Source organism: Pelmatolapia mariae, linkage group LG4 (assembly GCF_036321145.2).
Source record: "Pelmatolapia mariae isolate MD_Pm_ZW linkage group LG4, Pm_UMD_F_2, whole genome shotgun sequence".
NCBI lineage: Eukaryota > Metazoa > Chordata > Actinopteri > Cichliformes > Cichlidae > Pelmatolapia > Pelmatolapia mariae.
Genome location: NC_086230.1, coordinates 28,140,644 through 28,167,872, shown reverse-complemented (window position 1 = coordinate 28,167,872; position 27,229 = coordinate 28,140,644). Strand labels below are relative to the sequence as shown.

At 38.9% G+C, this 27,229-nt stretch overlaps 1 protein-coding gene across 1 annotated transcript in view; it reads left to right on the top strand.

Moving 5' to 3' along the window:
* Positions 1-7,104: 7,104 nt before the first annotated feature.
* rnd2 (Rho family GTPase 2) overlaps positions 7,105-27,229 on the top strand; it is a 31,374-nt gene continuing 11,249 nt past the window's right edge. Inside the window, exons 1-2 of the mRNA XM_063472277.1 lie at positions 7,105-7,435; positions 7,917-8,004. Coding sequence (XP_063328347.1) covers positions 7,334-7,435; positions 7,917-8,004 — 190 coding nt within the window. The 5' untranslated portion in view covers positions 7,105-7,333. The remainder of the gene's footprint in view (positions 7,436-7,916; positions 8,005-27,229) is intronic.

Below are 27,229 nucleotides of genomic sequence, written 5' to 3'. Positions count from 1 at the left end.
GGGATGATTTACAAAAAATGTCAATTAAGACTGAAAGGCAAGTAAAGCAATCCTTGGAAAAACGTTCAAGCCTGCTATTCCTGCAAATCCTCTTAAGAATATTAAGGTGCTGTGGTTAAAGGAAAAAGTAGCTTTAAAAATAGAAAAGCACTTCAAAGAAAGCTGCAGTTAAAGATTAATACAAGATTAACTACCCCGTGTGACACAAAAATACCATCATAGACTCAGTAGGTTTTTCATTTTAGGCACTGAATTATATAAACATGTTTATTTAATATTTCTTTTAGCAGGAATGTGTTGGCTGTTTACTGCAGCCTGTTTAACAGTGAGCTTTGTGGAACACCAGGAGCCACAGGAAACGTCTGTTTATGCTGCCTATTCTGCAGTAGGATTTGCAGGAACTTTGGACCTGCTTACTGCTCATTGTTGCAACTTCCCTGCACAGACAGCTCAGAAAAAATATGAGCTTGTGTTGAGGTCAAGCCAGTGTTTGATGAAACGATATAACCTGCTTTGTATTATCCTTCCTCAGCAAGGAGGATCCAGAGCCACATGGCAGAAAGACTTTTCCAAAAGTGGAACACTGGCACTCATAACATTCCCAGCTTTAGTGTTAATATTATTTGCTTTATAATTTTAGAAATTTTTAGAAGCTTGTTGCGAACAAAAACATACAGCAAATAGCACATGTAGCTGCTTATATTTTGTCCCAAACAGAAACAAGAGGACATTTCCACTCATCAGCTCAATGCCTTTAGAGTTGAGGGCCTAGCCCAGTGTTCAGAGAGCTGTGACCACAAGAGGAGTGGTGAGACACCTTGTGGCTGTAAAGTGCCACTCAGCACAAACTCAGCAATCAATATCCCACAGCAGTTTAATGATGTAGGATGCAGGCATTATTGATCTGTCACTTTGACACAATGTTATAAGGCAGATGTCTGTTCTTTCCCAACAGCACCGAGCCACTCTGTACATCGCTATGTTCAGGTTTCTCACATCTGAGAGGCCTTTCTTCACTTTAACTCTGACAAGTCAGGAAAATGGCTTCATGTACCAGCGATAAAGGGGCTTCGAAAACATGTCCATCACAGAATAGGCTTGCAATTAAAGGAAAGTAGGACCAAAGATGTACTGGACACCTGGTGTAGTGTGGAGACTTTCTCTATTGTCTAAGTAGGTTACTGAATGCATTATGTTGCTCGGTGGTGTAATTCAGCCTGGATAAAGTACTGTGTCACCACACTGCCAGGAAAATAATAGACCGAGTCTGCAGGGAGTCTGGCTAGTCTCTGAGGATGTGTGTGTGTGAACTACAAACACACACATATTTTCATTTCCATTAAAACTGGGCAAATTGTGGGACTAACAACAAATCTATGAGAAAAAAAATCAATGAGAGCTCACTTAAACCCTCCACGTGGCTGTCAGCGTGAATTATTACTGCAAATGTATGAAATGAATACTGTTGTGTGGCTATGGTGACTTATCAGCTTATTGGTGAAAGCATAAAGGTGCATAAATGTTTTACCTTGTTAATACACAGAGGTAGTTTTTTTCCTGTATGGTTTGGTGACATTATCCTTGAGGAGGAATACAAATCATTTTCAGAACTGGCTTCTTGCTTAATCTGCGGTTTCAGCCCTCTTTGCTTATGAACCTTATCATTAAGAAATGTCTTTCAACTATTTTTGACTGTGGATTGTGAAAAGTTAAACCGTTAGTTTGAATTTATCCTACTCTGGCTGTATCATATCAATTCTCTTCAGGGACTTGAAGAGTAAAATTCTTTTCACTATTTAAGATTTTATATTGACCAGTTCAAACCCCAAGAATCAGAATCTCCGTGATAGACCTATGATCTGTGCAATTTCTGTGACGGGAGGAGGTTAAGAAGCTGATTGTGCTAAAGAGTGTATGTGTGTGCCTTAATCCATGAGATCCACCCAACACTTTTTGATCTTAGCATTACAGGTACAACCGCCACAAAGGCTGACCTTGAGGGAGGTTCAAAATGCGAGTGTTTCAAAGTGAAAAGACAATACGGTTCAGTTTTTATGTTGGGTTTGAAATAAAATGCAGACTGTAATAATTTCACTGTAAAGCCTTCAGCCTCAATCAGTTGTACTTGGCACGTTTACAGAAACTGAAAGCTTGGAAATAAGATGATCACCCACTGGGCATTTATAAATTGGTTATAGTTTGGTGTCGAATGATCCACTGCCATATCTGCACTATTAATCCATAGGTGTAATGAATTTGCTGGCTGAGTAGACTGTCAAGCATCTCTTAGCATTTAGCAGTATTCAGCACAGTCATAATGATAAACTGGCAATGGCAGGTAAAGCAGACTGAACAGTCAACATTACGGTGAATGCAAATCTCCCACTTTTTACTGCAAACACTGATGCATTTAGGGAAATAAATGCAATGTGGGTAATGTGAGTGGTTTATGCAGTCTGCAGAGTAAGTAAGGCTGTCTCTGTTTCTTGTGTGAGGTATTGTTTCCCTCGTGTTCAGCTATTTTAACAAACCAGGTCTCCAGTTCCCTTAACATAGGTATGCTGTTTAAGTAAAATTAAACTCCATGAAGGCTTTAGATATAGTTATTAAAATGTACACGAGTTTTCTTAAACTGATAATGATCTTGAAAACATCCTAAATTTCTGAATGCTACAGGTCTTTGGTCCCTGAGTAAAACAAAACAAAAGCCTGCTTTAATAATGAATGAATACTGCCACCTGCTGCTCTAATGACTCCAACATGAAGCGTTTACTTTTTTAAAGATTCATTTCACTCAAATTAATTGAAATAAATATACATAGTACACAAGGCAAAAACAAATTGTACAATTCTAACAAGTTTGAAAGTCAATATTTGGTATGAACATCTTTATTCTTCAGCACAGCCTGAACTCTCTTTCTCATCATTTCTTTTTTCAGGAATAGCTCTCCAGGCCTCTTGAAGGACATTCAAAGCTGTTCTTTGGATGTTGGATGTCTTTTGCTCTGTTCTCTCTCAAGATGAGGTCCAAGCTCTCGGAAAGCCAATCCATTGTTTGTTTTTCTGTTCAGGTATGCTTTTAACAGCACTGCTAAATTATAGCCCCAAACCATGAAAGAGGACCATGTTTTACAGATAATCGTAGACAATCACTGTTTTACCTCTCTCCTGACTTCTTTCATACATATTGATGATAATTTGAATGAAAATGTTCAAATATGGATTGATAAGACCGTAAGGCCTGATGTCACTGATTTTCAATCCAGTTCTTGTGTATGTTGGCATATTTCAACCTTTCTTCCTGTTTCTCTTCCTTAGGAATGGCTTCTTGACAGCCACTCGTCTATTGACACCATTTCTAATGAGGCTTCTGAAAACTGAAGAGCCAGATGCATCTCTCAGGTCCTGTGTTTGGTCTTTGCTGAATTCTTTCCTGTTTCTTTAGGACATGACATTTAGATATGTGTGTGAAAACATTTATTCCATTTATTAAAAGATACTTTTGAAATGCTATAGATAGTTTTTTAGGCCTGCCACTTCTTCTTTTATTCCTTATTCGTCCAGTTTCCTCAGTTTCTTAAGGACGATTTGCACACCATGCAGAGATGTTCTACGTTTTCAGCTAATAGCTCTTGGGGAATTGCCTTGGTGGTGCAAAACTGTCCAATTGTATTATCTTTCTCATTTTTTATAGATTCAACTAAAAGAAAGGCATCAAATTGTAATTTTGCAAAAAAAACCCCAGCTTGTAACAAATTGCCGAAAGAGACAATTTGAAATGGATCCTTTGTTTTTTTGGTTATGTTTAGACAAAACACTGATTCATTCCATGACATCTCAAACAAAGCAAACACACACACACACACACACACACACACACACGCACGCACGCACGCACGCACGCACGCACGCACGCACGCACACACACACACACAAAAACATTCCTATTAAACTGGTCAGGTATAAAGACTACACTAAAAATGAGTGAAAAAGCAGCCAATATCCAAAGAATAATTTGACAAAACCTGGAGAGCTATTGCTCAGGAACACTTTTAAAAATTGACACAAATGTCTGGCTGTAGCAAAATGTAAAGAAATAAGAGGTGGCCCATTGTAACATCTTTGTGGGCATTAATATTCTTTATCGCTTTACTATTACAATGAATGTGAATAGAATTCTGTTCATGTAAGTTTAAGCTCTTGAAATGTTAGACTGGTAAAGTTAGAGCAAACAGTTACAGAAGGCCAGTAACCAAAATAACATATAAACCCTGGCAAAATACTTTCAACATATTGTTGTGGTGTGATACATAGTAATGAAACATGGTAACACAAATGTTAATATTTAGCTCAGGTATGCATAAGCGAGTTGTCCGATGTAGAATGCAGAGGAAGGCAAAATGAACAAAAACGATGGTAAAGCAAGACAGGAAATGAAAATATTGCACAAAAAGCAATATCAACAAAAGATGGATACAAGGTAACCAAACAGATGATCTGACAAAAGCAAAGATACTCTGAATTTACCCAGATTACAATTTTTGAGCTTTTCATATGTTTTAGGGCCTTGTTTTTTCAGCACTTACTTCCACCTTTATAATATATCAGCATTATCTCTATATTACCGTATTCTATATTCTAATCTTCCCCAGATGTATTTATTATTAAGACTTATGTCTGATTTTTAATCTCTTTAACCTCTCAAGCCCCAAGCCTACCTGATCTCCTGCCTTTTGCCCCCGTATCAGGGGGCGTTGGGGCTTAAGAGGTTAATTCATTTATATAATTGCTTATTATTGCAAATCATTGTAATTTTATAAATTTTTTTATGCAGTTTTAATTATTGGCCTATTAGTCATCTGTGAAGCACTGAACTGCACTAAGATTCATCAAATGTGCTATAGAAAATAAGATTTGATTGAGTAATTTGTACTGATGTTTTCTGTCTCAGAACTCACGCAATTCTTCAATGCCCAGAAAAATCATCACTCATCAATTTATCCTGTATTGGTATTTTTGCAAATGATATCGTTGAACACTGAGTGGTAGCTGCAGTCAGACAGTCAAAGCCCTCATAATCAAGACCACAAATAGTTAAATCGTTAATATTTTAAACACGATTGTAAGCATTTCCTTGATTTTTTTCCCACGTTTTACAGGCTGTGACTAGAATAGAATCTATCTAGCTACCACACTAGGTTTACTGATGTAGACCCAGTGTAAAAATACTTTTATGATGCTTTTATCAAAATTATAGATAAACATGTGCCATCTCACAAATTTAGAGAAAAAAGCTGAGACAATCCTTATTTTTTTTTCTGTTCCGTCTCCTCACAGAGAGAGATGCCGCCTGGGCCAGAAAAGCTAAATCTGAGGCACACTGGCTGATTTTTAGACAGCTCGGAAACTGTTAAACCTCTTTAATTAAAAAAGGCCTAATCAGAATTCTACCTCAAAAACCACTGAACACCGTAATGATCCCAACTCCTTTTGGAAAATAATAAAACTTTGTACAGCGATGTAACCACAGACGAGATGTCAGCTCTTAAAGATTCAGGTAATTTAGGTGAAAAATGTGACATTCTAAAGTGCTTCAATGAACTTTTTTTTTAATCTACATCCAGGATTAGAACAACTTATTGAACAGAGGCATCTGTCTGCTCATACTCCTATTCTGATTTATTTCTCTCATTAATACAAACAAACTTTTTGAGTAGTTTAAAGTTGCTTATTGCTGCATGTTTTTGTTTTCTTAATTCTTGATATGTCTAATCTCTTATTGGCTTGTCCTTAATCTGTGAAGCATTTTGAACTGCACTAACCTGCATTAAAGATGCTAAACAAATAAAGTGTGATTGATTGATTAAGTTTCAGGTAACTTGTATTGGCTTATACGCTTATCAGTTATGACTTGGGGTCACTGCTGTTGTATAGCCCACATTCATATGAGCTGACACTTTTTTTTTCGTCCACAAGGAGGCGGTGTCGGTCTTCAAACAACCAGAGCTGAGTCAAGCGCTGTGTCTTGGCACGTGGTACCGCGTCATTTCATTATCTCATTCACAAAAACATTAACTCCCCTGCGGGGCACGCACTTCTAAGGAATATCAACTAATTGAAGGGCTGCAAGAGCCATAAAACAGCCCATTCACCTCTAACTACTTAATTTGATGGACTATTTTATCATGGTATGCTGCATTTATTGTATCACCATTAAAAGGTCATGTTGGCATTAAATCGAGGGGCACAATGTCCTGAGCATTTATGCAGCTTTGCCAACAGTGAAATAAGGTTTTACATTTGGTAATTATCATAAGACAAACAGCTATCCCTCCTAAAAATACCTAAAAAGCATATAACAAATATTACATAACAAACATTTAATAATGTATATTCTCAAAGACACATTAGGGCTAATAAGACCATGCAAATCTTAATGGGAAATTGGAATTTACCCCTTTAACTTTTTCCACATTATAGTTATAGCTCTATATTTAAAATGATGATAAACACATCCATAAGTTTAAGCCTATTTACAGTAATTTATTAGCAAAAAGTATAATTCCTACCCTGTAGCTGGTCAGTAAGTAAACCAAAACCCATCACAAAACGTTACTGAGCAGGCTTTGAATTTTTCTTATTACGTATTTATTAATTTTATATTAAATAGGCCTTTTTTAAAAGGGAAAAGGCAGATTTAAGCAGATGCTCCAATTTTATGTTAAACGCGTTTCATCATGAAATATCACACAGTTAAGTTAATAAAGACATGATACTGAGTCCTTATTAACGTTGAGATAATTAGCTGTAGTCTAGTAGTGTTAGTCATAACCATAGTTATGTCATTTCTGTGGACTTAATTAGGTTTCTGATGCAACAGAATACAATCACTGCAGGGATAAAATAGCACTGATTGGTTTCCATGAACACTGGGTCGCTTTTTCAGTGAAATCATACAAGAGAAAAACAAACCCTGTGAACCATTTGTACAGTTGGACCTTAATTTCTAATAATAATAAGAGCAGCATACAACATGTGAACGATGTGGTTCAGATGTGAAAATGAGGAAGGCGTGGCCAGTAACCAAAGTAGCGGAGTTTCCAGGGTGGGCTGTGTGCGTCCTGCTCGTAGTTACGGGAGCGGACGAGTCAGACGGAGTGTGTCAGTGGGACCGGGGCACTGCGCGTCGGACAGCAGAACCTGGATAAAGCGCACCGGCTCTGCGCATGTATTTGCTAATTTTTCTTCAAAGTGTTGAATTCCGCTGCGCCTCTTATCGGATGCTGGATGCAACACCTTCCCGTGTCAAGAATACACGTCTGACGGACAAACCATGGACAGTCTAGGGAGCCGTTGCAAGATTGTAGTGGTCGGGGATACGCAATGTGGGAAAACTGCGCTCCTGCACGTTTTTGCCAAGGACTGCTACCCAGAGGTAGGTCCAGCTATTTAAAAAAAAGTCTAAACTTCGGTCTTTCTGTAGAGGAGGGAACCGCGGAGTTTATGAATAACTACAGCACCGTCATTTAAATGTAACGCTCTACTCGGCAGCTCAGTTTCAGCACTAATCCGGCAGGTTACATCCACCTGTCTAAACACACTAATGCTCAAAGAAGAGAAGGAGAAAGAACTGTAGAGCAGACATGAAATAAAGGACTGTAAAATGACTAAATGAACTGTAGTGTCTCCAATACAGGCTACAAAACTTTAAGGCTTTGTCTTTGCTGCGTTTCTAAACATAATATCCCCGAAAGCATTTGTGGCAGCCCAGCTGTGAAATGTGTCTGCCTTTATTTTATTTGTCAGCTGCATCGTTTCAAATGTCATACTCTCAGCAGTCTAATCACAGTCACTATAAACAGAGGCTTATTATGCCCCTTTTCATCGGGTAACTAACATAAATCTTTTATTTTCAGAACTATGTGCCCACAGTGTTTGAAAACTACACAGCCAGTTTTGAAATAGAGAAGCACCGGATTGAACTTAATATGTGGGACACGTCAGGTAAGACTATTTCACGTCTCTGTCTGTGCTGTGTCTTAGAGGCTGACATCAAATCAATCGTCTCCTAGCCCTGCCGTGGTGTCTGTCCCTGGGTGCGACAGGGTGGCACTGCCTCCAACTCCCTCTCCAACTTTTTCAGCAGTCATCTCTTTGACAAATTGCTTTGACCTAGCCAACTCGAGATGTCTTTTGTTTTTAGACGTTTTTTTTTTTTTTTTTTTTTTTAACTCAGGACATCTGCTAGTGCTGGAAACTTTGGTGCCAGCCATGTCTCTCTGTGTCTTGTGTTTGCATTCTTTCATGAGTTGTCCACTGTGTGTGGCTGCCTCTTCTCATGATCTGGCTCAGGGTCAGGCAACTGTGGGGAGGAGATAGGGGTTATGGCGTGGATAATTCAGACAGGATGGGCCTGAAGGGACCAGTAACTGCTATAACCATTTAAGAGCTTTCCTCAGATTTAGATGGATGCAGCAGTTGGCTGACATACTGGCTAGTACTGGGCTAATCTTTGTCTGCTCGTTTGATTAAGTTTCCCCATTTTACACATTTTCAGACATCCGGTCAAGATTTATATAAAGTTTTGTTTCCTTTGGATATTTTATTAAGTAATTTGCTGACAAATCATTCATTAATGGACTTCATTCCTCAACCCTGTGAGAAATTAATTAATTACGTTTATTTTCAACTCCATGCACATTCATTACTTTCAGGGGCTTTCTAACTTTAATTTTGCAGTCATTAAAAATGTCTAATTTGAACATGCTGATATGTTCTGAATAACAGCATCAGTGATATCAGTGAATAAGTGTTATTGTTCCATAGAAAGGAATCCACATGTCGGGAGTGTTGTTGAATCACAATGGAACTTTCTCTGAAAACAAATCATCTTTATTTTAGTGGTGTATGACCAGGCTGTAGGACTCCTGCATAGGAAGCCAGGATCTATCCCTGTCTTGTCAGTGTGGTTAGATTTACAGCTATGTGCATCTGAGATGCTGCATGTCACAGTCATCTCATGCCAGAGGCTCCTGCCAGTTATCTGACCGGTGACATGGCTCAGTAGTTATAGCAGTCTGTATGGGATCCTTCCAGAGGGAATTCTTTTATGTTACCATAAACATTCCCAAACCTAAAACTGTCTTGGGAGAGACTATGAGAGCATTTTTATGTTACAAGACCAGTCAGCCAAAGAATGTTGTTTTTTCTTGAACCTCATGTCAGCCCCAGAGAGTAAATCTGCTTGAGCCTGTCAGTCAGGGGTTCCAGGTCCTCTCAGGCCCAGGGCTACAACTTAGAAGAGTTCCTTATCTCTCAGCTGTAAGAGTCTAATGTGGGAATGTTGTGCTTCTGTCCATCTTTAAAAGCCTAAAGCACCTTTGGCAGTTTTAGACGTTAATCTTCAATCAGGAGCCGCCCACCCTACAACAAACATGACGTCACCCAGCCCACAGGGCAAATGTGTGTGTGCATGTGTGGTTGTTTGCCTATGTGCTTCTGTGTGTGTGCACATTCAGAGGTCCTTGTGTGGTCTGCCATTATTCACTGATTCACGGCAAACACAGATGTTCATATTTTCTCTCAACAAGAAAAATAATTGGCTCACACTTAGATGGAAAAGGCTTTCATCTGAAGAGAATAGCATGTCTCCCATCGTTCCTTTATTTGAGTTTGATTTTTTTATTGCTTCACCCTCTCTCCTCCTACGGCTCCCATTCTCATGCTCTGCTTTAATTTTCTTTCATGTACCATAAGCACCGTCGCCAGCAGTTCAGTGCAGAGACTCTTGGAACTCTCTTGGGTCACACAGTCATTTATCATTTATCATTGGTCAAGTATTTCAGACTTTATCAGTTAATTTAAGTAAAATCACAGTGATCAGTGCTATAAAATGTCTTGACATGCCTGGCATACAGTCATCTTTGGTGAACTTTGACCTGTGAATTTACTCTGTGAGGCTCTTGCAAGTGTTCTTGACAAAGCTGACCTTAAAGGGAACAGACAATGAAAGACCAATAGCTGGTAAACACATGCTGTTATCTGTACAGGTGCAACTACAATCCACTGGACATTTTCATTTTGACCTAATGTTTGCATCAATCAATTTTCCCATTGCTCTCCAATTTTTTCCACTCCATTTATACATGCATTATTGTCTCACTTTCAGCCTCTTCTCATAAACTTTTGTCTCCCTTTTAATTGCTGCTGTAGTCTGCCTGCTGTGGCCGGGCTCAGTTCACAAAACATTATTGATTGCCGTTTGAGGCGAGGCTATTTAAACAACTTGCTTCTCGCCTGTTTCACATTTCTCCAGTAAGGTTAAATGGATATAACCATTTAGAAATGCTCCCAGCGTTCACTCTTGCATGGAAGTCAACCACTGATTCACTTGGTCACCATAATTTCAGTTCTTCCACAAGGTCTCATCTTTGCAGGATGGGTGAGAACAAAGGTAAGCTGTTTATCTAATTGAGGTCATCACTCCCTGTAAATCTGTACGTTTGTGCATGTGCAATTTTTATAGAACTCCCTAAACATATGGGTATTTTAAGAAGTATTAAGCAGAAACAGGGAGGTCAGACAGCTTATGGGAAGCAGAGGGCAACCTTCAGCTGTACTTTGTATTCTTCCCTGCGTTCGGCTCTAGACCATCTGGAGAATTAAATCAATTAGACGGTGATTGAATGGAATTCAAAAGAGAAAATAAAAAGAGAAAATAAACACACTATATTTGGATAAATGTGTGTCCATGTTACATGACATGGTGATAGATGGTGTAGTCGGTTTCAGCAGTGCATGTATCTGTTTTTTAATTTACTTTAAAAGCAACATAAGCTGTCAAGTGGTCAAAATGTCAGCGTGGGTCGGTGATAGCTTATCAGAGATCATTAGTGATAACTGTTGATGCTCGTGGGCCTCTTTGGTAGTCAGCGAGTCAGGAGTTTTTACTGAGCCCGAGGCAATGAGGCACTCATCCTCTCTTCCCATTATGGTAAAGATGCCTGAGAAAGATTTCCTGTAGCTTTGGCCTGAGAGTAATACTTCAGTGAGAGGTGTGCATGCTGTTTCTTAAAAGTCCAATTCATGACAAGTCGGGTTTTCCCAAAGTTCCCACAGCAGTACCTTTACGTCTGTTTGTGTTTCTCTTCATAGCTGTCTCTCTAATGCCTGACCTGATTCTCACGTGAAGCCCAACACTTTTAAGTGGCAATCCACAGGCATCTTGTTTTCCTTTCTTCTTTTGCTGACATCTTTAGTACTAATCGCTCATGCTGTGGTGTTATTTTGCAACTTACTTCCTTGAGCTCACTTGTCATTCAGATCCTATCTTCATCACTTTTAACCTGAGGAGTTCAGTAAATGAAATTTCTGAGCTTCTGTTGATTTTTCTGTGTCGGATCAGCAATGTTGTCTATAGTTTCCGATTCCAAGCACATTGTTCTTTCTCTGTTTATTTCCAAACAAAGTTCTGTTGCTGCTGGGAACAATGAAGCACATCACTTGCAGTGCTGTGGAGGATTTTTTTTCCTGCAACAGACCTGCCTGACTCTGGCTGTTCACAACAAAATATATAAAAGCTTTGTTGAACTTGTTTCAGTTTGAAGCAGTGCTCTGCAGAGAAGACAGGAAGCGGGAACTTATCTGTATGAAAATGTCACAGATTGTTAATCTACACCTGGATAACAGACTCTTAAATTAAATTACCACTCTTATGAGCTTCCGAGCCCCTAACCTCTAATGAGTATTCCACAGTTGAAGTTGTGCGCGTTCTCATTAAAAAGCTTCCGTGTGTTTTCACAGTCAGAGGTGTGATTGTTTTTGACTTGAGAGACACTAACAAGTGTGTAACACCACTCCCAGTGCCAGCGCTACCTTAGTCACAGTCTGGCTGTCTCCCTCCTCTCATACCAACTTTCCAACATTCCTGGTGTCTTTATGCTCTTTAAACTTCACATACTCAGTGCAGTGGACTGGTAGGACATCCAGTGGCCTGTGAAAACATTCCGAGTTCAGTGGGTTTTGCATTCCTCAACACTTTCCGCTTGATTAATATTTAATGGACAATGAATGAACTACAATCACAACGCAGAGCAGATATAAAATCAACGGAGTCTCCTCTGCACCCAAACCTACGGCTCACTGGAGGTGGAGGATGCTCAGAATGTTCTATCAGACCTGATATTATCTGAGTAGGGACTATGCTGATCACTAGAGATAACTTTGTCTGCTCTTGGCTTGTATAGACTTTCAGCTCGCCGTCTCTGAATTACCACTGCAGGACTCAACATTAAATATTTAAATACATAAATTCTTAGATTTCTTCACTTTCCTCTGAACAAGTTCCAATTTTAGTTGCTCTATAGGTCATTGGACTTGTTGGAAAGTAGCTGCAGACTGTAAATGCACCTTTTGTTTATTTTTGTCAACACCCTGACGGGAGGATGACGACATCATTTCAAACGCTGTTCACAAGTTGTTCATACTCTTTGCTGAACCAGCCCAGGGCAATAGCTGCCTAAACGAAAACAGGTTTTGATGATGCACAGAAAGCTGGAAGGCACTCACCTGCACTGGGAACCTGTTCCAGCTTGACAGTTTCAGGTAATGAGTAAACAGAAGAAGTGCAAGGCTGGTGAAATACTGTAACCTTAAATAACTGTTTGTGTCTCTAATTAAACAAACAATTGTTGAAGAAGTTTAAAAATTCTGGTTTCACACACAAGTTTTTGCTCACAAACAGCATACAATGCGACAATTATCTTTTATATTATTTCAATTTTTAAAGAAGTTATAGAAATGGTTACAAAATAGTTAATTCCTATGATCAGATATTTCCTTAATATTGTAGAATCTAGAGTAAAAGATCAGATTTTTGTTTTTTTCCCCCATTAATAGCCTGTCTTTATTCCATGTTCTGGTGACCCATCAAGCTTTAAAACTACCATTCACTGTTTTGCTAGTTGTTTTAAATTTATTTGCATTTGTGAAAAACTGATTTAAAAAGAAGCTGTAACCTGGATGTTCACTGGCTACACCGGAAGAGCCCAAGAACTAGCTGTTGCTGGTCCACTGGCCACTTGGCTAGCGGAAAAGACTATTTGCTTTTTCTCAGATATTCAGTTTACTATCATGTGAGACAAGAAAAGTAACAAATTGTTACTTTTTAGGGAGTGATAAGTCATCAGCTGGCATTTTGGTAAGTATTGTACTTTCATCCAGGTGACTAATTTTGGATTACTTCAACGAAGGCACACACCATCCCTGGTGGATGAATCCCTAGGATCCACTGATGATCCCTTGAATTATACTGAATGAAGTTAACATGACTTTCAGTTTCATATCTCAAACTGATGGTTGCAGGGTGTAGTGGTTAACGCAATCAACTTGCATGCAACAGATCCCCACTTTGGCACAAGGAGGAGGCACAAATCCAGCATCAGAGGCCCGCAAGCAAGTGGTTGTGTCAGGAAGGGCATCCAATTTGAATCCTGCATTAGCTCCATGTGCTGTGTTAAACACTTGGGAAATAAGGAATCAGATGTACTTAGTTTAATATCTCAAACTCATGCCCTTAGTTAGAGAGATTAGTCTGAGACTAATACTTTTTTGTCTCAGTTAGCAGGATGATCAAGATAAACAGTGTTTAAGCTTACTACAAAGACATTCATTTGACTTTGTAAGCATTATAGTGTTTAGCAGAGCACCTCAGTGCCTAAGTATGACATCAAAGAGCTACCCGGCAAACATTTAAACTCTGAACAACCATCTGCTGATGTTTTTTTTTTTTTTTGTCATTTTCTATGTTTAAAATGTTCCAAAATTAAAGTTTAACTGATGTTGTGCACCTTACCTCAATGACGGTTCGAGGTAGTCCTTGAACGCACTGAAGCACTGGCATCAATGGGTTTATCATACTGACATCAGGGACAGAGAGGCAATAGTTGTAACAGTCCGACCGTGTAACAGATGAGACAGAACTCAGATGTACATAAATGTAAATGGCTTAAAAATTCTGTTTATTTATAATTATTTATGTATGTTAAAATGGTCTATAAACAATGTCAACATCTGTCTGTCTATGTTTCTGTTTTTTCAGGATGATGATGTTGGCTGCAGACTCTAGATAAAGCATAGCAATCCATCTCCGGTGTAACTCTGGATATTTTGTTTGTAGAAAAGAATCCACATTTAAAGTTTACTGGCTATTTTTATTTTCATGGAAGCACGACTGGCACGGTTTGGGGAAAAATACTAGATTTGTGACTGTTGGAATTTTGCGAAGCTTTTAAATAGATTTTGGTCTTTGTACCTCCAAGTCAATTCTATTTAATTGAGTTTTATTTATAGAATGCCATTTCACAACAACAGCTGCCTCAAGACACTTTCTGGTGTAAGGTAAAGACCCTTGACAGTCTCCATACACAGATACTGAAATGCCTGTGAGGGTATTTTTGGAGGAGGGTCTATCACTCAGTCTTTTAGGGCTCCCTGAGCTTGATAACAGAATGTATCTTCTGGCCCCTTTATGTCAACCACATGATTTTAATTTTGGGATGAGCCTGCAGTCCTTTTGGTAATAAAGTTAGCAGATAAACCTGTAAAACAAACAAAAAACCCCTGTTAATTATAATACTATATCTTAGAAATAGAGAGGTAGGTCTACCTCATGTTGTAAATAACTGAGAGAAATTTAGACTAATCTTTGCTTCCTTTTTCTTCTTCATCTTTTAGAACGAACTCTACCCCTAAACTTTTTGAAAAATGATGGCCTTGTGCATAGTGCTTCACTCCATTGCACCATGACTTTGTGAGTGGGTTTGTAAACAATCGCTTCAAGACAGCTGGCACTCCTGGCTTCTGGGCTGGATGCCTTTATTCTGGAGCAGGCAAGCAGCACTTTGTGAATCATAGTTAGATTGTATCAAGGAATCAATAATCAATGGCTCTCTTTACATTAAAGGAGGTGTGGGAGAAGATTAAGGAAGCTAAAATAGAACAAGTGAAGAGTTGAATTCATGCATCTTTATCTGTGTGCTATCTGTTTATCCCCCCTCTTTCTGTTCAGCTGTCGATGTTCTCCATCTCTGATTGCCCATTAGTCAAGACATCACTGCGTTGGGGTCACTAGCAGTTAGGAACGTGTTAAACAAGAGGTGTGCAGAAATGCTGCATGAAGGCAGCCAGGCACACTGATGGAACAAACAGGCTGTAATTACCACACAAAATGTCTGCTCTCTCAGTGAAACTTTGATACACACACACAGTGCAGGCTGATGTTCTGTACTACATGTGCTTACATATTCCTACCCATTTTTACATGCATACAAAAACACCTCAAGTTGTCCAAATGCCCATCTGCCCAGCACTTCTGGCAGGTCCCAGAGGATGTAGCATCCCAGTCCTTATGACCTTCTTCAGTGAGAGGAACCTGTAAATGTGCCCATGGATACAGCTATAAGCTAAGACTCATCAGCACACGTTCCTTCACTGCATCTCAGCCTCCGTGAACTGTCAGTTTAATGCGGAGCACCAGGCAAAAGTGTATAATCTGCTTAAATAGTATGTCCACTGCTGAACAGTACTGCACACTGCTGATAGGCTGCATATGGCTTTTACTTAGCACATTTTTACAATGACATATTAACTAAGTACAGTGATAAGTTATTAGGCACTGAACATTCACTGGATAGAATTAAAAGAAGTCTTAAAGCTTTTGATGAGTTCATACGGACTCTTAAGTCTTGCCACGCTGTGCTACTGACAGAAAAGGCCTAAGCTATTATAATGACAGATGCACAAAAAAGTGATCAAATTTTGATTGCAGCTGTTTTTACTAAAAATGACACAGAATTAAAGGGAGGTGGAGTGCACATGAGAATATTGTCGATGCATATTATTTTCAGTGGTTGATAGAACTGGTAATGTTAGACAATACTTATAAGTGACAAGACCTATAAATAAGCCTTTTAAAAAAAAGATTATATCGAGTACAAAAAATATCGCATAGCATATTTATAGTAAACAATATTGCCTAAACCATATGACAAGACACAGCACTAATATTACAGGTAAAATTAATATTACAGGTGGTTATTTAAAATGTATATGTACAGGTAGTCCACATAAACATGACTTATAAATAGGCCTGTTCTTTGTAGTTTTTCACAACTAGTGGTAAGATGTTTTATTTCTTATGTCTAATTATTGTCTTATCAGTCTCCTGTGAAGCACTTTAAATTGTAATAACCTGGATAAAAGGTAATATACAAACAGGTGATTGATAATATAAAGAAATGCTTAAATGTGTTAGTTGTCCTTCTTTCCTATTACTTGTGTATGCATAAGAGGACACAAGCAAAACACATTTCTTATTACCGGTTATTGCTATTCTGTCGATTGAAAGTTGAAGGCAGTGAGGGCAGTAAAGAAGACAATGAGCAGGTACCGCTATTTTATTTGAAAAGAAAATGCATTTGACACCTTTGTTAGATGCGGCAAATGAAATGTTTTTGTAAGAAACAATTTAATTTTGTTTCCCAGGTCAGCCTAGATGTGCATCCTGTGACTTTATTTAACTTGAAACCTCAATATCCGATTAACTGAACCACACTTGGGCAGCACAAACAAATCGTGCTGCCTAATGCATCATGATTGCAAACTGCAACAGCAGCAGTCTTTGTTCAGAGTTATCCATTAGCTCTCAATGAAATACAATTCAGTGGTAAAGACCGAGCAAAGATAAAGGGAAATCCACATCAATCAGACGACCCTGTATGAGGAAGCACTTGGCAACAGTGGGAAGGAAAAACTCCCTTTTAACAGGAAGAAACCTCTGGGAGAACCAGGCTGAGGGAGAGACCATGCCTGGTTGAGGATGAGGGGAGGAAGACAGGACAAAACACAGACTGAGGAAGAGAGTCTAGATTAATAATAACTCATGATTAAATGCAGAGTGCTGTATAAACACATGGTGAGTGACAAGAGGTGAAACAAGGTCCATTATGTGAAGCCCCCTGCCTAGCCCCAAGCCTGTTGTAATGTAGTGTGGGAGGGTTCAGGATCACCTGATCCAGCCTTAACGGTAAGCTTATTCAAAAAGAGAGGTATGCTCTTCCTCCCATTCTACTTTTAAATATTATAGGCCTGCAGTCTGAGAGCAAAGTCCTTTAATGGGAAGATATGGTAATACGATGTCTTTAAGATACGATGGGGCCTGATTATTCAAGACTTTGTGTGTTAGGAGAAGGATTTTAAATTCAATTCTGGGCTTAACAGAGAGCCAATGAAGAGAAGCCAATATAGGAGAAATATACTCTCTCTTTCTACTCCCTGTCAATACTCTTGCTGCAGCGTTTTTGATCAACTGAAGGCTTTTTAGGGAGTTTTTAGGACAACCTGATTATAATAATCCAGCCTAGAAGTAAAAAAATGCATGAACTAGTTTTTCAGCATCACTCTGAGACAGGATATTTCAAATTTTTGAGGTACTGTGTAAATGCAAGAAGATAGTCCCACATAATTGTTTAATATACACACTGGAGGAAATATCCTGGTTAGAAATGACTCCAAGATTCCTCACAGTGTTACTGGAGGCCAAGGTAATGCCTTCCAGAAGTAAGTATCTGGTTGAACACAGTAAAAAGATACAATAACCTCTGTTTTATCTGAATTTAGGAAATTAGAGGCCATCCAGGACTTTATGCCTTTGAGACATTTCTGCAGTTTAACTAATTGGTGTGTGACTTCTGGCTTCATGGATAGATAAAGCTGGGTATCATCTGCATAGCAATGAAAACGCTATGCCTTATAATGATACTGCCTAGGGGAAACGTATAATGTAAACAGAACTGGTCTTAGCACAGAACCATGGAAATCCACAGTTAACCTTAGTGTGTGAGACTACTGCCTCTCCATTTACAAGAACGAACTGGAGTCTCTAAAATAGATATGATACAAACCACTGTAGCGAAGTAACTTAAACACCACTTAACATCGCATGCTCGAAACTCTGTAAAAAATATTATGGTGAATGGTACTGAATCCTGCACAGAGATGAGTCAACTGTCACTAAAGCTGTTTCTGTACTGTGATGAGCTCTGAAATCTGATGGAAACTCTTCAAATATGCCATTCCTTTGCAAATGATCAGTTGACTGTTTTACAACTACTCTTTCAAGAATTTTTGAGATTAAAGAAAGGTTGGAGATTGGCCTATAATTAGCTGAGACAGCTGGGTCAAGTGATGGCTTTTTAAGTAATGGTTTAATTACTGCCACCTTAAAGGCCGGTGGTACGTGGCCCAGTTTTTGAGATAGATTGATCATATTTAAGATTGAAGCATTAATTAATGGTAGGACTTCTTTGAGCCGTCTTGCAGGAATGGAATCTGATTGATATGTTGATGGTTTGGAGGAAGTAATTGCCAACCTTAAGTAAAAAAAAAAAATGAATTGGAGAGAGAATCTAAAAAATATCAGTTGTATTGAAAATACCTGTACATAATGATATGTCTGGGATGGTTATGAGCATTCTTTCTCTAATGGTTAAAGTTTTATTTGTGAAGAAATTCCTTAAGTCTTTACTAGTTAAGGTTAAAGGAATGCTTGGCTAAACTGAACTCAGACTTTTTGTCAGCCTGGCTACAGTGCTTAAAGAAACCTAGGGTTGTTGTTGTTTTCAATCAGTGATGAATAGTAAGATGTCCTAGCTTTGTGGAAGGCTTTTTTTTTATAGAGCAACAAATTCTTTTTCCAGGCTAAATGAAAATTTTCTTAATTAGTGAGATGCCATTTCCCTTCCAATTTATGAATTATCTGCTTTAGGCCGCACTGTTTCTGTCTCTATTTTTGATCTGTACCAGCTTCTAAGGGAAATGTCTGTTATTTAGGCTATGTGACTGTGTCTGGAGCTTTGCAGACAGACTGAAACTCTCATAAAGTTCAATGCTGTGTGTGGTGCCTATCATATTGTTCCATTATTTTTATACTGTAATTTGATAGCAGCAATAGCAGATTTAACTAAATTAAGATTAGTTTTCTGATACTCTTTCTGATATTTGTGTTTTTAAAAAGAAAGCACACAATATATAGAAAAAAAGAAATGAGTGATGGACATCGTGTGATCGAGTGACGATGGGAATAACTACAGCGTTGACACTTTAATCTTAATGTTTCTCAGCTGACCAGAGACATAATGGGTGCTGTCGAAGGGCGCACAGGCAGCAGCTGGGGCACAATGAGGCTGAAAAGTGCATCTGCTGCCTCAATCAGTAGTCAAAGAGGTTGGGGGAATGAGGGCTTGAAGTGACTAGAAAGAATAGTGGGCGTGTTTACCATGAGAGCAGGTTGTGAGAGCAAAAGTGTTCACTAGATTGACATCTAGAGAAAGGAAAAAGAAGGAGCAAAAAAGGAGAAGTATACATCTGTGCTTTTCCCATATCCAACCATCAAGCCAGTCACCAGAGCTTTGTGTTTTAAGGCTTGTCTTTGGGACCCTGGGGACCTGTCCCATTCCTTGGTCCTTGAGAAAACAGACACACAAATGCCACCTATTTTCAAACTACTGTAACCTCTCCAAACAGTTGTCTATACATACATATGACAATATGAAAGAGTCATTATGAATTTATTGCAGTACTTGTATCAGCTGATTCTGTTAACTCTGCAATTCTCTCAATTCTGTAACCTTCACTGACCTGAATTAAAAGGATGCAAATGATACAGATATACTGTACCTCTTCCTTTAACCCCATTCCAACAATTGTATCTCTAAAAATCAACTCTCCAAACACACTTTCAAAATGATGCCTATAAAGGCTTTATTGTATTACTTAAACAAGGTAAAATTACACTCACATTATTAGGTGTACGTGTTCAACTGCTTTTTAACACAAATATCTAATCAGCCAATGACATCCCAACAACCAATGGTTCTAGGTATGTAGACAATTTCACAATGACCTGTTGAAGTTCAAACTGAACATCAGAATGAGGAAGAAAGGTGGTTTAAGTGACTTTGATTGTGGCATGGTTGACAGGCTGGTCTAAGGATTTCTGAAATCTACTGGGATTTTCTCACATAGTCTTGAGGATTTACAGAGAATGGTTTGAAAATATCCAGTGAGTGTTCTGAGTGAGAATGCCCTGTTTATGCCAGAGGTCAGAGGAGAATGGCCAGAATACTTCCAACTAATAGGAAATCAACAATAACTCAAATAAACACTCATTATAACCAAAGTATGCAAAAGAGGATCTTTGAACACACAACACATCAAACCTTGAACCAGATGGGCTACAACAGCAGAGGATGACACCTGATGTCATTTCTGTCACCTAAGAACAGGAAACTGAAGGTACAAGTTACATAGGGTCAGCAAAATTGGACAAAAGAAGACTGGAAAAACATTGTCTTTGTTGTTGCTAACCATCTCTACCTTTTATGACACAGTGTACCCATGTTCTCATGACTGCTTCCAGCAGGATAACATGCCATGTCACAAATGATCTCAAACTGGTTTCTTATACATGACAGCGAACTAGCTGTACTAAACAGCTTCCACAGTCACCAGATCTCACTTCGATAGAGTAGCTATTGGATGTGGTGGAATGGGAGAGTGATGTCAAGGATGATAAATTTGCTTTAACTAAGACGATCAGGTCAACACGGACCAAATTCTCTGAGGAATGTTTCTGACAGCTTGCTGAATTTATGCCATAAAGAGGATCCAACGCTGTGTTATAAGTCATGTATAACTAATGAAGTGGCCAGTCAGCGTAAAAAACAGCACCAATAATACGAATATTACTAGTATTACCCAATGATATTACCCAATCCACTTAGTAAAGTAGATTCAGTACTAGAGGTTGGTGCTTAAATATTTATACAATCATAAAACACCTTTATGTCATCATAATGCACTCTACCTACTCCGCTCATCAGCAGCACATACACATTGATATCTTATACTTCGCTGCACCCCCTCAGTCTGTGCACCTCAGTCTTTTTCAGAGGGTGATTGGCTGTGTCGGCATTATCCTTAAAGAGATGGTGAGTGAATACAAAAAGGGAAGTAAAAATGTCTTTTTAATGTCCTCCATCACTCGTTCTAATGTCTGCCCACACAAAAGAATCCAGTGACACACCAAGAAATTATTGATCATAGTATAAGTTACTTGAAGGGCATATTAAGATGACCAGGTGAATTGGAGCTTTCTTAGTTGAAAATGTAAGCTTATGTATTGTAGCTACATTATTATTGATGCCCAAATATGCTTTGGCCATTAAGCTTGGTTAAAAGCATCATTTTGCCCATTATATATTCTCATAGAGGAAATTATGTTCTTCTTAATCATTAATTTAACAAATACAAAACAGATGATAATTCTATTAAAACTTTTTTGGGCTGCTAATTTTGCTTGTTTAATCTTACCCGGTAACAGTAAAAATTAATTATGCTTAATACATATTTATGCAGGTTTTAATTAAATGTCTCACAAGAATGTAATATAAAACAAAGTAGGGGTGCATGTTTTATTTAAAAAATGTAATGACTAAAAAAAAAAAATCACTGTGTAACCTGGAGAAGTAATAGCATTACAGTAATAGCTAATACCCCTCCAGCACTGTTCATGTGGGACACAAACTAATCCACCCTGACACTGAACCAGACGCTTGCTCCTATTCAAGCTGCAGCAGCGGCAGGAGCAGCAATGAATGCCTCCGTCATTCAGTCAGATGGGAAATCCACCCAGAGAACCATGGCTCTGTGTGTTTTCACACAGTCCGCTCCCCTCTGCTGACTGCAACTGTACCCGATTCCATCCCAGCTTTGATCAATTCACTTCAAACAGCCACACTGACTCGTTCTGCTTCTCCTAAAGCTAACTCTCAGTCCCGATGGCCCTCCACCTCCAGAGGAGCAAAACTCTCTCAGCATCCGTCTGGAACCCATCCGAGCGTAAGGGGATACACAGAGAGAGGCCATATTTCACCTCCATCCTTCACCTCCCACCTGCACCTCACTCACGCACACTCGACAGATGCCATCATTTATGAATGACTTTATTTATAAACAAGATCCAGCCCGCTCTTTTTTTCGCTGCTGCAACTTTTGTGGATGTGAAATTGCACTTGAAGTAGTGTCGCGTCTATCTGTTGGCCTCCCGTGGGGGTTGCAGAGCAGGGAGCTGGGGTGGCGGGGGTGCATAGATAGCTGAATGATAGAGATGCGTTTGCATGGCTGTGCAGCGGAGGAAGTGGAGCAGAGGATCCCCCTTTTTCACTCAAGTTTTCCTTTCATATATGTGTGGTTGTAGCTGCTGACTGAATATTCTCACCTCTGCTTTCTTATCAGACTGACAGCTGTGGACAGAGAAGCCGCAGTCAGTGTTATTACAAGTTTTAATGAAAAGCTTCCAGACGGGGTACAAATTCCGAAAGGAGAGTATGAAACTCAAAGGTATAGGGGAGTGGGAATAAAGGATGTGATCACTCCTTTTTTACAGGTGAAAAGGAATATAAAGACATGAATTTGAATACTGTGTATGTGTGTGCGTGTAAGAGAGAGAGAGGTGATATTTGAGCAGGGCTGAGAGCTTTTCAGAGCAGATTTCATTGTGGCATGGCAGTCCCCAGTGCTCAAAGAATTGGGTGTCAGTGGGTGATGCTGGCAGCGTTGGCAGATAACTTGAAACGACTTGGAGAGTTTTCACAGACTGTCAGAATTGGCGCTTTAAAACAAAACAAAAGATGGAGGTGGTGCTAAAGTGGTACAGACTCGGAGAACTGCTGCCACTGGGGTTTGAGCCAACTTTTTTCAAACCATTTTTAACCTTGAGTCAAGTGATGACTGTGTAAAAAAACAAAGATGGACATACCCACCATAATGTCACACACTGGTTTTAGAAGCCTCAGCATTAGCATTTTGGCACCATCATGTTTGCACGGTCAGAAGTGAACGTGTCTGGATGATAGGGTAGACTTGGCTAACAAACATAGATACCTGCTAATTAGTGCTAAGTAATTTACAATCACTCACTACAACTGTACTGGGAACACAATCCTCCACACAACATGCCATAAAGATTACATTAAATATGCTCCAAAAGGCTTTAACACCACAGTCCCAGTAGGCAGGTTGAGTTCTGTGACTGGAATTAAGGAGAAGTGAAGCCTGGTAGACAGCTGCTGCCCCACCAGCCCATGTCAGATTCCACCTGCTGGGTAGATCAGCCCTGGTGTTTGCCACTAAGTTTAAACTAGTGTATAATCTGCAAGGAGTGAATGCCTCTTTTATTTATGTGCAGCATAGGGCTTGGTGTTGAGTTTCATTTCCTGGATGAATGGGTGGATTTGTGGTCGAGCTCTGTGTGTTGACAAACTTGATTAAATAAGCAGGTTATTTATTAAGTATCGTGCTGAGCGACTGTGAAATTATCTTTTAAATTCCCAAATTTTCAGAAGATTTTTAACCATGTAGTTAAAATGTACACAGTATGGCAAAATTAACATTATATTGATTTTTTTTCTCTTTTTGTCAAATATTTTGCTATATTTTGGTCAGAACATCACTGATTTGATTTTATATCTAATGTTTTATTTTGTTTTATCTCATTTTTAAGTCCTTTTTAAAAAAAAAAAAATCAGGGTTTAAAAATCGCAATCCTACAAGTTAATGATTCTTGTGAAAAATCACTCCTCCTCTAAGATTCTAATTTATCTAAATGTTCAAGTTGAGCCTACAAAAGCAAAACAAAAAGATGGATCTATGTTGGAGATATTAAAACCAGCTTTTTGATTGAGCTGCAAAATGACTGTGCATGGAAAAAAAAAAAAGCAAAAACAAAAAACTGTTATGAAGATGGTATTTGTTGTCCTTTAATTCTGGTCTGTTTTTTTTAACTGTGGGATTTGGTGGAATTGGACCCACCGTTCTGCTGCTTCTGTTGATTAGATGAACCTCGATGATTGGGGTAAGCTTGGAGACTATAAAAAAATGAAAACTGGGTGTGTGTGTGCCTCCTGTACATAACCAGAAGTCATTCACGGCTACTTGAGTTCCTCACACAAACAAACGCTTGGGAGTTTTTATATTATAACATCTAAACACACAAAGATCCCCAAAGGTTTAAGAGTAGCCCAATGTAGACTCCCACACCAGTCAGCTATTTCTCAAACAGTTCGCAGGGGAAAACCAAAGTACTGACACATCTGGTGTGTTGTTTTTTTTTTAAAGCTAGACAGGGAATATATCAAAAGATGAAGTGAGACACAAGGAAGCATAGAAAAACACAAGTTGAACCACAGACACAGGAGATGAAATGCATAGCTGTTACTCTGATGGAATGAAAGTGTGTCTGTGTGTGAAGCAAGGAGTAGGGGTGAGGAGAAGCTGAAAGGGGACACAGTATTCTATCTCTATACCCCTGGGGCAACCAGGAGACAGACAGTAATGCTGCTCTGTCTCCAGCCTGCGCTGTCAGTACCTTGGCTGGCCCTTCTTTTCAACCTTCGATTGGATGACAGACACAGGTATTAACTCCTTGGCAGCAGAGCTCAGAGCAGATCTGTGGAAGGTGCTTTATGCTCTTCAAAGGCTGCACTTCCTCCACAGGGAAAGTGTGGGGGCTTTGATCAATATCTTCTGCGTATAGGCTGCAGACATTGAAGGTTAATGGCCATTTAACCCAGTGTCACCTCCACTGTCCTGGCTGTGCACTAATGCTTTTGAAAACTTGACACAGCCATCTCTATTACAAATCGGTAGCTTTACCTGTGTGTGAGAAGTGTGTGTGTGTGTGTGTAATATATGTCAACCTGAAAGAGCAGCAAAAGATGTAAGCATAGATCAGAGTTCAGGCCAGCCGGGGTTTGGTAATTACAGGATTATTATTTTTCTTGTTTTTGGTGGCTGTGGCTCCAAAGATGGAGCAGGTCATCAGCCAAGCAGGAGGTCAGTGATTCGATCCTTAGCTTTTCCGGCTTGCACGACAAACTGTCAATATACTGAATGCCAAAACTCCCTAGGATGTGTGTGTGTGATAAGAAAGAGGTGTATGCAACGAATAAAAAAACGTGAATGTGGTGGAGAGTGGTCAGTAAGACCAGAAAAGTGTTAAAATTCATGTAAGAATAGCTCCAGTTTATTGGCTTACATGCATTCCATCCATCTTTTTCACTTCATTAAATTTCTTTTTCATTTAGGAATTCATTGCCTCAAGCTTCTCATATAAAGTGTACGTCAAGTATGTCTGAGCTGTAAATAGTCTTTTGTATTAAGATATTGCACAAAATCTCACAAAGATTTCATGTCGTGGCGTAATATGAATGTTGCAATTGCAGTATTAGCTTTCAGGTCCAATATTTTTTAGACACTTTCAACATTTTGATGGGATACGCACAAGGTCAAGTCTCTACAATATATAACTTTATTTAAAAGCTAAAATTAAACATAGTTAATTTCTCTTTGACTATTAATGAATTACATATAGGTACTTATGAATTAGTTGTAGGTGATTAGAAATGAATGATTTTTCATGTATGAATGAGTATGAAATCATGGCATGAAACTCTGAACATGCAGATGAATTTACACTAGTCCACGTGAAAAAGAACTCTTAACTAGTTTCACACGAGGTAGTCTATTTTTGAAATTGGAGGCACAGAAGTAAAAGTTATTTCACCTGGTGAAGAAATAGGCTGGCACAATAACACTGTTAAATCACAATGTGATATTTTTTACACATTTTTGCATGGATTCATCAAACTAAAATTAAAACTAAGATTTTTAAGCAAGAACAGTGAGGTGCGAAGCTTTTAAAAATAATGTTATAAATGTGTGTTAAACTTGTAATTAAAACTAAGAAAGTAAACAGATAAATGCAAAATCAAGCCGATAATTGGTGCGATCACATGTTTCCTTAGCAAATTCTGCCTGTTACAGCTGCAGCACTCTTGTTGCAGCAGTTTCTGTTCTTATCACTCAAAGATGGGTCTTGTTTGCTTTGGCTGTAATGTGCTGTGTGTTGTTGCAGATTTAGATTGGTAATAATCTGATGCCTCTCTGATGACGGATAAGATTGCAAATATAATCTCTTTGCTTTTTTTCACAAAATGTTAGCTTTCTCTTTAAACAGCATTATCATGAAATGACAATTTAGCACTGCACGCATCAGCATAACCTTGACAGTGATGAATCAGCTAACATTAGCTTTTCCTAGTATGACATGGGAAACATATCATGTAGAAGAAAAAATTGGAAGTATTTATTGGCAGGTTGATATTATTGGCCAATATCAGTTATTTACTGATTAATTAGTATTATCCTTTATAATTGCTGATAATTGCAGAAAATTAAAGACCAGAGAAATAGCCAGTTGTGTTAGGAGTGTTGACATTGCATAGTTTATTCACAAGAGGGCACTCTGCAGCTTCCCTCTTTGGTGATGTGTTTGGAATGCTACAAACACAATATCCACCTGGGAAAATAAATGATTAAATAAATAATTACACATAAAAATTGTTCAGGAACCAGTTTGCTTTGTGTATCTGAAAGGGAATAAAAATACTGGCTGATATATCAGAATATTGGATTTTTGTATCACCAAATATCGGCATTGATATCAGTCTAAAAATCAGAATTGTAACATAAATTATCCAAACTTGCTGGACAGTACTTCTCAATATGTGTTTATGAAAAACCAGATGAAATTAAAAGTGAAAAAAAATCTCGAATTTGCAATATATGGTAAATGGCCTGTATTTATATAGCGCTTTACTAGTCCCTAAGGACCTCAAAGCGCTTTACATATCCAGTCATTCACCCATTCACACACAGGTGATGGCAAGCTACGCTGTAGCCACAGCCACCCTGGGGCGCACTGACAGAGGCAAGGCTGCCGGACACTGGCGCCACCGGGCCCTCTGACCACCACCAGTAGGCAACGGGTGAAGTGTCTTGCCCAAGGACACAACGACCGAGACTGTCCAAGCCAGGGCTCGAACCGGCAACCTTCCGATTACAAGGCGAGCTCCCAACTCTTGAGCCACGATCGCCCCTATATGTTGTACTTTTATCTACTGGTTCGATTTTTTCGCATGACTCGATGCTCGATATGCACCTATGGCTTCAAGATGTGGACTTCAAAAAGAACGCAGGCTTACATTCACATAACACGCTGTCTTGTACAGTAGTAGGCTACATTAGGTCAGAGTAACTACTTCTTCTCAAA